The 14,229-nt window shown below is 42.5% G+C and overlaps 1 protein-coding gene across 1 annotated transcript in view; it reads right to left on the reverse strand.

Moving 5' to 3' along the window:
- Window positions 1-1,171: 1,171 nt before the first annotated feature.
- Window positions 1,172-14,229, reverse strand: part of AKR1D1 (aldo-keto reductase family 1 member D1) — a 47,400-nt gene continuing 34,342 nt past the window's right edge. Inside the window, exons 5-9 of the mRNA XM_039520964.1 lie at window positions 11,537-11,659; window positions 9,008-9,117; window positions 7,458-7,623; window positions 6,441-6,523; window positions 1,172-1,353 (exon numbers count right to left, since the gene is read on the reverse strand). Coding sequence (XP_039376898.1) covers window positions 1,311-1,353; window positions 6,441-6,523; window positions 7,458-7,623; window positions 9,008-9,117; window positions 11,537-11,659 — 525 coding nt within the window. The 3' untranslated portion in view covers window positions 1,172-1,310. The remainder of the gene's footprint in view (window positions 1,354-6,440; window positions 6,524-7,457; window positions 7,624-9,007; window positions 9,118-11,536; window positions 11,660-14,229) is intronic.

A 14,229-nucleotide genomic window follows, 5' to 3' on the forward strand; every position in this document is an offset into this window, starting at 1 on the left:
GAATTCATATGACGGCATACACTGTAGAGTGATCCACGGAGGGCAGCTCACAAACAGCTTCCAGGTGCGAACCGGAGTCAGACAAGGATGCTTGTTGTCACCACTTCTCTTTCTTCTCGTCATCGATTGGATTATGAAGACATCCACTTACAAGCGTAGGAATGGAATCCAATGGTCATTGTGGACCCAGCTTGATGACCTGGACTTTGCCGATGACCTTGCACTCCTTTCGCACAGTAAACAGCAGATGCAAGAGAAGACCAACATAGTGGCAGCCACGTCATCACAGGTTGGCCTCAACATCCACAAGGATAAGACCAAGATCCTTAGGATCAATTCCATCAGCAACGACCCAGTCACACTGAATGGAAGCCCCCTGGAAGAAGTGCAGTCCTTCACCTACCTAGGTAGCATCATCGACCAGCAGGGTGGCACAGACGCAGACATCAAAGTAAGGATTGGTAAGGCAAGAGCAGCCTTCTTACAGCTCAAGAACATCTGGAGCTCCAGAGAGCTGTCTTTGGCAATAAAGATTCGACTGTTCAACTCCAACGTGAAATCAGTCTTACTGTATGGAGCTGAAACCTGGAGGACAACCAAAACAACCACCAGGAAGATCCAGACCTTCATTAATAGCTGCCTCAGAAGGATTCTCCAGATCCGCTGGCCAGACACCATCAGTAACATCCACCTCTTGGAGAGGACCCATCAACTCCCAGCAGAGGAAGAAATTAGAAGGAGAAGGTGGGGCTGGATAGGACATACACTACGCAAGCAGCCAACCAACATCACCAGACAGGCACTGCAGTGGAACCTCCAAGGCAAGCGGAAAAGAGGCCGCCCAAGAAATACCTGGCGACGCGACCTTCAGGTTGATAGCAAAAAAATGGGCTATACCTGGAACCAGCTAGAGCGAATGGCCCAGGATAGAAGACTATGGAGATCTGTGGTTGGCGGCCCATACCCCGGTTGGGGTGACGGGCATGAATGAATGACATTAAAATTCAGAAACAGGATTCATTTTGGATTCTGCCTGCTCTTCTCCCCTTCCACCCTGCCCCAAATAAAAAATTAAGGTGTGCAGCTCACATGGTTTGGGCCTATCAGTAACTTAAACAAAACTATCCTTCAACTGTTGGCAAGGGTGACAAGGAAAGTTTGGAGAGACAAATGAAATGCAACTTCATTCATATTTTAATTCTGATGTTCTGGAAAGTCTCCATTACAGTGAAAGCCCCACCTTTAGAACTAGGTATGTTTGGACCCAGCCCCACAATACTGAGTTGAATAGATGCCACGATGGTTTATTTTCAATATTCATCATTGAAGGGATACTCCGGATGGTCACGCCACCTGCGAAGAGAATTAAGATAAAGAGTCTTCACTACAAAAGCTATTACATACGGCAACACTGGACACTAGTACTATTTATACAGTGCCTAGCACAACAGGCTCCAGACCTGGTTGAGGTCTCTGCCTGTTACTGTAATAAAGTGCTACTAGAGGTAACCCAAATAGGCTTAAGAAAAGAAGATAGTTAGTAGAGTCCTTCAACTAACATTTGAAGCTTACCGAGTGAAAGTGATCAAAAGCTGTTCATTGACCTACATGAAGAGTTATGAGGCAGGATGTGTATGTTAGTTAAGTTCCGTGTGGACTTGTATTCATACCACACAAGTCAGCACTGGCACTGTGACAGCTTTGTGGGTAGACTCAGGAAGCCAGAGACTTACCAGGCATGGGGAAAAAAAAAAAAAAAGGGTGGTCCCTTCCAGGTCAGATACGAGGCACGTTAATGTAGGGCATATTAGGGCAAGCTTTCCCTGCCTTGTTGCTAGAGACTTCAGACCTACGTTAAATCCTCTTCACACAAAACATGCTACACAGGTTTCAGAAAATAGGGGTAAATCTGCAGGTTTTCCTATTTCTGCAAGGGAAAAAAATGCCACTGTTTGATGGACGTCATATGGCTAGAATGCTCCTCAGCTGGAGTCCCAGTACTGGCTAAACTTGGAGGAAGGTCAGAAACAGCAGCTCTGAAAAAAGATGCATTTCTTTAGCTCAAGTTGTTTGAGCTGGCATGGATGGGTCTGCTCTGGCTTGGCCTTTATTCCATGAGTCTTTTGCATCAGAGCGACTCCTGGCTGTCTCCTTTAATTAAATTGCTGTGACTCAACATGGGTGTGGCTACCCTGGTTAGTTATTTAAAAGCATTCATTTTTGAGTGGTCACAAGGAGCCTTTGAATAACCTAATTAAGGTGAAGGGGAAGTTCATGTATGTTAGTGCAATTGTTTTATGTCCATCTGACTGCAGACTCAATTGCAAGACTTCACACTCCATATAAAAGTTGTGTATGTCTAGGAAAAGTAAAGAAGATCTAGGAATGCCATAAAATGCAGACATGTGCCCAGAGCCAAATGCAGGCAAGTACAAAGATCTTCCACATTTCCTCTTTAGTCCCAGAAAACCTGGAGGTTACGTTACACTTCCAGTCTTCTGGCTAACTAAGCAGATATTATAGGTGGTTTCTGAAATAAAGTAGGTTATAATGAAGATGTAGGCCTGCACTTCCTGTCAGTAAAAACAACTGGTTGTGTGAAACACTGCTGAGTGCATCATGGCAGCTGTGTTATTTACCAGCACCATTAGTGTATTACCAGTAAAGCTGGATAAAAACTGGAATTTGTCCCATGGGAAGTGATAATTGATTTTTTCCTTCTGAAAAAAGGATGAAATTTGCGGAATGCAAAGTTCCAGACATTTTGTTTGGGCATTTTCAACCAAAATGAAACATTGACATTCCCAGATTGAAAAAACTAGTTTGTTGAACCAAATCAAGATGTTTTGTTTCAGCTTGGGTTGCATTAATCTGTGTCCCCGAGAAGCCATAGTGCCTCATGTTTCCATTTTTTTCTGGGCTCGGCTTCCCGCATCTCATGATATACTGTGGTCATGCTGCACTGCTACTGGTTCAATGAAAATGGAGATAGTGCATCATGGGAGATGTAGTCCAGCCAAGAAGCCTAGCTCACAGGGGAGAATGTGGCAGGATGGAGACACCTGAACTTCAACTCCCATGAGGCACTATGGTACATCACGCTGACATAGATCAGCTGACCTGAAATATTTAGATTTCCCACTGGAAAAACAAACAAACAAAATTCAACAAAATCAGAGTTTTCCTGAAGAGAGTTTAGATTTCAGACACTGCATTGTTTGTCAAACATGTTGGTGTAAAATTCTACTGCAGTTAGCATTATCTTATTAGTTACCAAGGCTTACTCATGTTATCAAAATGAAATGTACTTGTACACAACTCCATTCTAGTTTATAGCTGGAAAAACCACAGGAAGGTCAAAAACGTTCATTCATACCTGCAATAGTGCAATATTTCCCCACAAATACATTAAGTAAAAAGTATATTTTCATGTTACTGTTTGACCTTTTCCCACAGGAATGGACAGGCTGGATCAGACCAGACAATGTCCCATCTGACGGGGGCTGGTCCAGATGCTAATAGAGCATTCTAACACCTTCTTAAGCAGACCCGGTGTCATCTGCCCCACACAAATGAGGCAAAATTGTGTTCTAAAAATTTGAGATATGCTTCACTGTTTAAGCCAAAGGCTTAACATCTCCACCCAAAAGCTGATAATTATGACAGATCTCTATATTTTAGAGATCCATATAAAATGTCCACTCCCTTTTTGAGTCTTGCTAAGTTTTTGGCCTCATTGATTTCCTGTGGCAATGAATTCCGACAGGCTAATGATGTGTTATGTGAAAGAGTATTTCCTTTATTAGTTTTGAATTTACCACCTTTAAAACTTAATTGAATGTCCTCCCTCTTCTCAACATTCTCCCCCTTCCCCATGGGCATCGAACTTCCCTACATGAAGATATTTATGAATTCCAGCCAGGATTCACTTTTTAAAAGGAGAGTCTGAATTATAAATTCAAAATATCTGCAGGTTAGGAATTTTAGCTAAGAAATCCGAACAATTTCTAGTATCAAGTACATGATAATTTTAGATAATTTTAAAATAGAGAAAGACAATCATTAAAAACATATTGCAAGTTGATCAATTGGCTAGCCCCAGATTCACTGAATGAATAAAACAAAAACAAACAGTAATTATAGATTACAAGCACCTTGCTGAGATTTTAGTGCATCTTCAATCTAATTCACCTTTCCTATTGTGTATAGTCCATCACCTTTTAGGTAGCTAGGTAAACTGGTCCATTTGTTCCTGGTGGACTTTTCTAACCATAGATAAAGGCATGAAAAATGCTATTAATGCTCTAGAGATGCTGCAGTCCTAGAATTTTCAAAGCTTTTGTCCCAGCACTCATCAGGAGACAAGAGAGCTAATCCAAGAAGGTGGAGAGGGATACACCAAAATGAATGCCTTTGTTGCTTTAGGTTACACAGTGAGTGTTCTGAAAAGGGGCCAACATACAGTATAGCCATAGGCTGGACATGGTTTTGTACTAGAAGGTGGATAGTCTCATGCTCAGCCCACTTGGAGCCCTAAGAGAAGTTTACCATGCAGCTGCAGCAATACCACCTTGGGTGGTGAGCTTGAGCTCGCAAGATAAACATGGTCAGGCCTGGTCAGCAGTTGGATGGGAACTGCAGGAAGTGGTTTTTGGGGGGGTGGTTCAGACAGCTACATTCTTTCTTTCTGCTTGGATTCAGAGGAAAGTGTCACTTAGCATGGCTGTAGGGGTGATGCTGGTGGTTCCTGAGTTAGTAAACTTCAGAAGAGCCTTAAAAACTAAACTCCTGGCCGCCTCTCATTAAGATAAAACACTTTGCAAGAGTAGGGTGAATTTTAGTGTCCTGGACAAATTCTAGTTTGAATAATTATATTCAGCCTTCCTACATTTCTTGGGTAGTTTCAGATTAAAACATTGTTCCTTTTTACCTGTGGTGCTAAACAGGTGTATTGTGCCGCCGTATGCAGTTAAGCCACTATAGTGTTGCACCTCAGAGGTGAGAGCACTTCAGAAGTGGACACTGTCAAGTGCTTTAGGATGCTTCAGGATCAAAGGCACTATGCAAATGTCAAGTGATAGTACTGTGCACATGATAGGAATTTGAGATTCGGCTCCAGCGTTCACTTGTGGCAGATAATTCCATAAATCATCCAGGATAGTGTTAAAATAAATCTTATTGAATTAAATTAATGCCTTTGGGGTCCATTGTATCAAAAATGCCTTATTTATGTGTTCTTGCGGAATTGAATGCAACTTCTCTAGGAGATGTGATTAATGCAATCTCTGAGAAGCATTAAGAATGTCAACTGGACTTCTTGGGAGAACATATGTTAAGCAGATTTCCTAGGAAATACTTCATGTGAAGGGAATGACGGTGACTCACGCCCCTTTTGAAGTTTTGGCTTGGGCAGAAAACCATTGTCTGGCTGATTAGGTAATCACAGTGTCCTGAAAGGCCTAAATGAATGATTCCATGTCATGAGGGTGTTTGTTCTGAGCTGAAGCTGTGATGAATTTGTGACCACAGGAAAAGCCCATGTAGGGTTTGAATAACCAAATCACCAACCAGAGCCCATGGTGAAGCTGGGATGACTGCTGATAAGGTAAAGAAATGATGTGCATGCTGACTAGCTTAAGAATTAAGTGTGCTTGCTTAGAAATAGCTGGGTGGTAGCTGAACTGGGGCAATTGCACCATGTACCATCTCTGAAGAGAAGGCAAAACAGCTTGCTTAGGCAGCCTGCATTTTGTTGGGGATAATCACAAGGAAGGCAGGGGACTATTCAGCGTAGAAATATCCCAGTCAGAAGGGAGACACACAAAAAAAAACAACAACACATGTTTCCACCCAAGAGAGGCAACATGTGGGGAGCTGGAAGCCTAAGAATGGATGCCTTACTGCACCACTGAGGGGAAATACAGGTGCCGTTGCCTTGAACTGTGACACCGCTCATATGTGGAAAGCAATGGCGGTGCAGCAGAGTCCCAAGACAGTACTCTACTCTTAGGAGTGGTGAGACAGTGACAATTGTTGAGCAATTCCTTTTACTGAGTGAGCTCCATAGCGTGCTCCTTAGCTGTTTGGGACAGCTACCACCACTTGAGGAAAGAATTTTAAAACAGAGATGGAACTGAGCCAACCACCACCTACAAGCCCCTTGACCTAGGAGGCTGTTCAGACTCTGAACCATATGCAAATATTGCAAGTTTTGAAGTTTTACAAGTCATCTTATGTACTGAACCACTAGACTTGAACCCCCCTTCGCTTTGGTGTTTGAAATTCAGATGTCCTTTTGTCACCTTGAGATAATCTCTTGAAGTGAGGTAGATGTGATTGTGAATGGAAGTGTTGGCATGGCAGGGTTTACATTAAGAACCCAGCACTGTTCAAGAGCCTCCATTCACTTGCTATAGGGCTGGGATTCAGCTTGGACTTACATCAGCAACTCCACGTAACGGGTGTTTTTATTCAGGGCTTCAATGTCCTTCATTTCTTTATCAGTGAGTGAGAAGTCAAAAATCTAGGGAAAAAGAAGATGTTAGGATTAATCTGCAGCAAGGGAGATTTAAGTTAGATATTAGGGAAAACTTAACCATATGGGTAGTTAAACTCTGGAATAGGCTGCCAAGGGAGGTTGTGGAATCCCCACCACTGGAGATTTTTAAAAACAGGTTGGACAAAACACTTATCAGGGATGGTCCAGGTATAGTTGGTCCTGCCTTAGCACAGAGGGCTGGACTTCACCTCTTGAGATTCCTTCCAGCCCTACATCTCTATGTTTGCAGAAACAAATGCAAAAGTCCTTGCACATTTTAACTAAATATGAAAGCCGAATTCTGGGGAGAGTTTATTAGATTCCTGTAATATTTGACAAGTTCAGTCTCAAGAACAGAATGGCAATTCTGCTAACTCTTTTGGACCATTGGTTTCTTAAGGGAGAGACCATGCCTAGAAAAGGGGGCGCAATAAGGGAGAGAGCCATTTAGGAAAAGTTGTGAACCCTTCTGCCTACATGGTAGGAAGGCTTGCAACACCTCCTCTTCTGGGTCTGGCTGTCAAGGAACTAAAAGCCATGGCTGGGAATAGAGGACACAAGTTGTACACACGTTTAGTGTCATTCAAACAGCTAAAACTAATAATTACTGATCTATATTCAGTGTTTACTTGATCTCTCATTGTTGCACTACTATAGGTGGGAGCACTTGTATAGACTGGCTGCTAGAGTTTTAGTCTACTCAGAATAGGTCTAGATGACACTGAAGAAGAGTCCAGTATCCTGTCCATACTAGCTTCCCCTCTATTGCATCATCACCAGGTGACAGAAATGATGGTGAGTAAGAGTCAACACAGTTTATGGGGTTGTTAAGCCTCCTCTCTGCCTCAGGAGAGAAGGGGAAGACACTCTAAGCAGGGGTCAGCAATATCAGTGGAGCAGAGATGAATCTATAACTTGCCTGGAAGTTTTCTTTGATCCGCTGTGGATGGAAGCTTTTGGGAATGACCACCACCCCTCGTTGGATGCTGAAACGCAGAGCAACCTGTGCTGCCGTCTTGTTGTATTTTTCCCCAATGGCATTCAGCACAGGGTCCTTCAGTAAAGGAGGGGAAGACACATTTACCCTTGAATTAAAAAAAAAAGTGGGTTTATTTTGATTCTGGAGTATTTAAAGAAAGTGGCAGAAAGCAGAAATCCAAAGCAAAAACTGATTTGGACAATCTGTTATGAAATGAAGATTAATTTTAAATGCATCAGTTATCACCACGTTTGCACTGTTGCCCACTGCCTCCGTCAATTAATAAGATTTGTGGAAATAATGCACACAAGTTCATCTGCCCACTCTCGATCTTCAGTTTACAGATCATGAGCCAGCACTCATCCTATTCAATATGGAAGTTTGATTGTCAAATATATTACAATAGGACATGAGCTGAACACTAAATAATGCAATAAGATTTGGAAGGCAGTTTCTCTCAGGAAACAACATCACTTGGAATTTTTACTAGTAAACAGGACAGGACTCTAGAAAGCGTACCAAAGGAATCAGTCCTACATGAGCAGAGAGATGGACTGGGTGATCTAATACGTTGTCCACCTCTAACCAGGTTCAAAGCATACAGGCATCCTCTAGCCTTTGGGAAGCCTGATATTGTACCTTTGTTTCCTGATAATCCTGATCTGTTTCTGAGTCAGGTATTGAACAGCCCAGATCAAGTTATCATGGGATCAGTGGTGTGAAGAGAGGAGAGATGTTCTTCATGACTTCTAGGAAGAGTCACATGTTTTTTTCCACTGGGTAGGTCCTCTGTTCTGTTTGGTGCTCTAAATGATCTAGTGTTTGCCCACCTTGCAGCTACTCATTTCAGCCTCAAAGCTCCATATTACAGTTACCTCTTTTCTGGCCAACTGTATGGGGCTGACTCACTGGCAGTCCTTATTGACAGAGCAAGGCAAGGAGATCAGCTCAGAGGGTCAGTCAGCGCTGCCTATGTCTACACTGCAGCTGGGAGCAAGCCAGCACACTAAAAACAGTGGTGCTCCAGTGGAGACTCGGGCAAGCCACTTGAGCTCAGACCCAGGAGGTTGGGTGGTCTTGAGACAGAGCTGGAATGTCCACAACGCGAATTTTAGTGCGCTAACTTCAGTCCGTCTACCCAGGCTGTGAGGACTGCTCTCAGCTGTAGTGTAGACATACCTTGTATAGCCTGCTGGCCTGAGGAATACTGGGAATCACATTTTGAATTCCCAAGTTAGAGCTGAGAAGCTACAGCTTAGCAAGAGGGATGGTGGGGTAGATTTGCCCAAATCCCAAATTAAGAATTTTGGCTTCTCTGAAGCATGTTTCCAAAAAGAGGAAAAGCCCAGCTCCAAATGCTCATACTGCCCTACTGGCGGACAGCAAGAGTTTGGGAGAAGCCATTACTTTTTGCTGGATCTCTGTGGGGAGACTTGCAACCCTCTAGTAGCAGTGTTCACTCCACAAGTGAAGCTAGTATGAAGACTTACCACGTTTCATCCCTTGAGGTTCCTAGTGGACTGTACCCAACAATGACAATGTCATGTTGTCTACAGAATTCTAAGAGCTTGGGCTGGGTGAAATAGGGGTGGCATTCAACCTACATGAAATGAAACAGAAGGAGCAATTAAATTAAATAATGACAGATACTGAATAACGTCTTGACATCTCTTTCTCTAATTCATGAGATTATGGTTGGTCAAACATGCAGATTGTAGGGGAAGATGTTTTAAGAAAATGGAACCTTCTAGCCCCTGGATTAATCATTCAAATCCAGGCCAGGCTGCTGGTGGAAGGCCATCCTGACCTTCCCAGGGGAGAGACTGTGACAGGCATTGTAGAAATAATTGATTTTTCACTTCACTGGCCATACCAAAAAGAGTGTGTTCCGGATCAACCCAAAAGAAAACTTTGAAACTTTTGATTCACTGAGAAGTTGACCCAAAACAAAACACTTCATTTTTCTAAGCGTTTAGAGTTTTTAAATGAAAAATAGTTTTGATTTGGGGAAAAAATGTTTCATTTCAAATGTGTCAAAAATGTTTAGATTTTTGGAATTTTTAGGTTTGATCTAAACAATTCTGCAAATTCAAAATGAATTCTAATATTTTGGTTGACCCCAAATCTGTATTTTTCAGCTAAAGATGTATCAGCTGAAAAGTTTCACCCAGCTCCAATGATGACAGACCTTGAGCATGTCCAGGCAAGAGGGGAAAAAAAATAAAATAAAAAAAATCAATATATACAGTAGTCTAAGAGGAATGTGGACCTCCTTTTTGGGAAACAATTCAGACAGTTTAACACCTTTGCAATTCAAGATTGTAATTACATGGGGGGAGATTTGCCTCCTCCCCAATGGATAGAGGGCAAATGAGATATGGAAGAGAGATTGAGAGCATGAGGGTAACTGTTGACCTGACTCACCAGGCTTTATGTTCTGCCCAACATTTATGTATAGCCATCTGAATAGAGATCTATACCAGGAGGCAGGAGCATCTTGACTACCTGTTGATTGTACGTGTCTCTTCCCTTTGTATCCAAAATGATCTCGGTCTTAGTTTGCCTCCAGAAAGTTAGTGACAGCTTATGCCATCAACAGAAAATTGAGGGAAATAAAAATGTGGTGTTTTATTTATTTTGGTATGGACTTCTCCAAACCTCTACCTTTCCAGGCTGCAGCTATTGTGTACCATTGCCCGCAGTGAGTTTTTCTGGCTATGTGCTCAACATCTCCTGAGTTATAAAAGTAGCTTGCTCTTATAATAAGTTCCTGAAGTTAAACACAAACCCTAAGAATTGCCCTTTTTTTTTTTAAATTATAACCTTCTTCCTTGCATCTTTACTAGGCCAACAGAGGGTAGTATTGATGTAGTCTTGGGGGCAGGGGTGTGAGGGAATGGAGTCAGACAATTCAGCTAGAAGCAGTTACGGTGTTTGGTGCTTGTTTGATAACTTGTTTTTAACTTGAACTTTAATCCTGGTGGGAGGAAAAAGGGATTAGAATGACAGCCATAGAGACAAGGAAATTCCTGTGTAGCCAAATAACAGGTACAAGGACAGTGGCAGACTTCCCCAACACTACCTTGCCAGCATCCCAAGGCCAACTTCAGAGAGTGAAAGGATATTTCCTCTCTTTCCCATGCAATCTTTGGCCTCTCTTCTGATGCTGCTAACAAGGATATCCATTAGCACTTGTCATGATATCAGTCACTGGACATCTCTCCAACTCCAAATCAGAAGCCACCCCAACCACCACCTTATGCTAATGACTTGTATCCAGACCAGCTACTTAGAAATAAATGGTTATGGGCCCCATTGTCATGGTTTTACTTAGACTTGACCATTGACTTCAGTGGCAAGTTTAGCTTCAGCTGAGGACATGACATAGTCTTATTGCTACGTTAGTTCTTTGGTCTAGTACCTCCACAGAATGACCTGTGGAAAGGACATAGAAAAGAGTGCCTTAGAACTTCTTTGGCTTGTTGTAGTTTCTTAAAGATAGTTCCTTACAGCAGACACAAAGCTTAGAATAGCACAATATCCCATATGCTATAGGGTTGGGCTTTAATGATTTTAAATGAGGTAGCCATCTTGCTTCACTGATGGCTGGTTAGCTTCTGGGTAGTGGCATGCATGTCTCAAGCTGTTGGGAACTTTCTTGGATCACTTGAGGTACATGGCTGAATCTTTTTGATCATGTCTGCAGTGACAAGAGTTCATGCAGCCCTTAAAACTCAACATGGGACAAACTCAGGTTTTCAAGCACCAGAGAGGGATCTGGAAGGAAATGGATGTTCCCAGCAAATGTGGATATTGAGTGTAGAATGAAAAATCAGTCACGCTAAGGAGGAAAGTTTGGCCTTCAGTGTTTGGCAGTATAGTGGATAGCTTACTACGTGCAGTAGATCATCTGTGCCTGCACACAAGTCCTCATATGTGCAGAAGTATTTGTAGTCCCTCTGAGCACTGTACTGCAGTGCCAGTTTCAGGTAGAATTAAGGTTCTGCTTGGGACCATACCTGATTGGTGACAGGTTTGTGCTTGAGCCCTGGCTTGTTCAGAATCATTTCCAGCTGCCTGCGGTTGAAGTTGGACACGCCAATAGATTTTGCCAAGCCAGCATCTTTACATGCTTCCAAACCCTGCAAAGATAGCAACGGAGAGCATCAGAAAGAAAGCCTCAGTAGAAACCTTCCAGGAAAGGAAAGTCAGCATTATTAGCTAGGTGAAATATACTCTACTCAGGACTCTGTCTAGAGAGCTACGTGTGCATGCCTTATAGGAAAGGCCTTTACTTTGGAGGGACTAGCACTCCTATTGATGCTTTCTTCCAATTCTAAACCCAATTCTCATGCAGCCATAGATTTTCAGAAGACCAAACCAAGGCACCTCAGATTTCAATGTTACTTCATACTAGGGTAGAATTTTCCCAGGAAACAGAGCAAATCAGAAGAAACATTTGAGATACAGCACGTATAAATTTCACATGTTCACTTCCAGAGTTTTATTTCAAATTTTAGAGGGACTTCCACACTGCTCCAGTTTAGAGGTGGGGAAAGGGAGACAACATCTGAACAAGAGACAGCTTCCCTTCCGTGTCACTTTCTGAATGACTGTGCCAGTGTTAGTCCAGGCTCTCCTCCCGCCAGAGTCTACAGTTAAGTCATAATTTTATGCCTGTAACACCAAAATGTTGCCATGAAATTGTGCATCACAAAAATCAGCATTAAGACTTCCTTGCAAAATGAAGCGGGAGGAAAAGGTGGGGCTGAGGGGATTACAGGATTTGCATTTCAAACAAGTATAGCCATGCAGTGAAGGAAGCTTATAAGAACAAGGTAAACATGCAATAATTCCTTCATTATGCATACTTTGATACTCTGCTTTTAGTTGATGTCATGCTTCATTAACAGGAGAAGAGTATCTTTGCTTAGAGAGCGTCTTCTCTTCTCTCCCCAAACCCCTCCGATGAATGCAGTGGCTGTTCAGTGGTGCAATGAAGCAGACTTACAGTAGACCCTACTCTTGTCTCCAACATCTGGGTACTGAATGTCCTGCTTGTCAGTTTTATTATTCTTTTCTGATTTAAATGAATAGGGGAGTTAGGGAAGCAAAAGACTCCATTTATTTTATGGCCTCTGGCTGGCCTCTTGTCATATGATTTTCATCATTCAATGGTGAGGTAACAAGAATAGCCACAATACTGGCTGCTGAAGCCACACTGAAACAATTAAATTATTCCAGGGAAGAGTTTAACTGGCTGTATATAGACTGATCCTAATATTTATGAGCAGCGATGACCCCCTTCTCGGCGGCAGCAGCTGGGTTTTTCCTGCCTATTGTTACTGGGGCTGTCATGTTACACTATAGCCTTACAATAAAAAACAGATTGAGGGTAACAAGCTGCAGGGACTGAACAGACAACGTTTGACAGATGTTTTTCTTTTCATGTTTAAGTGAATTTGACTTGTGAATCTGAGGAACTAACAACACTGGCTCGGGCCAAGCATACTGTGAGCAGCTACTCTGGAAGTTACGTGCACGGCTCAGTTCCCTGGAAGACACCCCTCTCTTATTCCAGTCCTGGGAGCCCACGTCAAAATTTTGCCATTGTGTCCAAACCCTGACTAACAGCACCTTGTGCTAAGCCAGTACAGGGCATCGCTACACCACTTTTGTCCGGATTAAATCTGTACTGGCATGTAGCACCCTGGGCTATTCCCATCTCTTGAGGAGAGATGGTTGCTTGTGCTGAGTAAGTTGTTAAAAGCCACATGGCTTAGGATGTGCAAAAGTGAGGACTAGACTGAGATCCAGACTCTCTTTTACCTGTGGTGTAAGAAAAAAAGTGTGGTGTCTATAGGGTGACCAGATGTTTCGATTTTATAGGGACAGTCCTTATTTTGGGGTCTTTTTCATATATAGGCTCCTATTACCCCCCACCCCCTGTCCTGACTTTTCATACTTGCTGTCTGGTCACCCTAGGTGTCTAGAAGTGACTAAGGATGGGTTGTGTATTGCCCTGCCCCCTTTACTTGAACCAAAAGTTTCTACTTCTACGTAAGGGCAGGTTTGAGATATTTAAAAGGTGGGAACCTTGAAAGGCACAGCCCATTGACAATTTAAGAGTAAGGGCCCCTATGCAGTTCTACTACCCTCTAAAGCAGTGCTTCTGAACCAGGGATATGCATACCCCTGAGGGTATCAGAGGTCTTCCGGGGGTGCAGGGACTCATCTACATATTTGCCTAGTTTTACAGCGTAGCTACATAAAAAGCACTAGCAAAGTCAGTACAAACTAAAATTTCATACATACAATGACTTGTTCATACTGCTCTATGTACTCTACATTGAAATGCAAGTACAATATTTATATTACAATTGATTATATGGTAAAAATGAGAAAGTAAGTAATTTTTCTGTAATAGTTTGCTGTGACACTTCTACTTTCTTACAAAAATCAGACAAAAATACAGTTTTAAGTGAGGTGAAACTTGGCTCCTGAAAGGCATACAGTAGTCGGGAAAGGTTGAGAGCCACTGCTCTAAAGTCCTGGTAATGAAAATAAATGTTCAATTCCCTTCTGGTAACTTATACCTCAGAACAGAGGGAGAGTTATTTTTTGTGAGGCAACATAATTTTCTATCCTACCTTGAAACTGGACATCTTTTGTTACCAGGAAGGAGCTAGTCATATGTTACTAAGGCCCACTA

This window comes from Mauremys reevesii, linkage group 1 (assembly GCF_016161935.1).
Source record: "Mauremys reevesii isolate NIE-2019 linkage group 1, ASM1616193v1, whole genome shotgun sequence".
NCBI lineage: Eukaryota > Metazoa > Chordata > Testudines > Geoemydidae > Mauremys > Mauremys reevesii.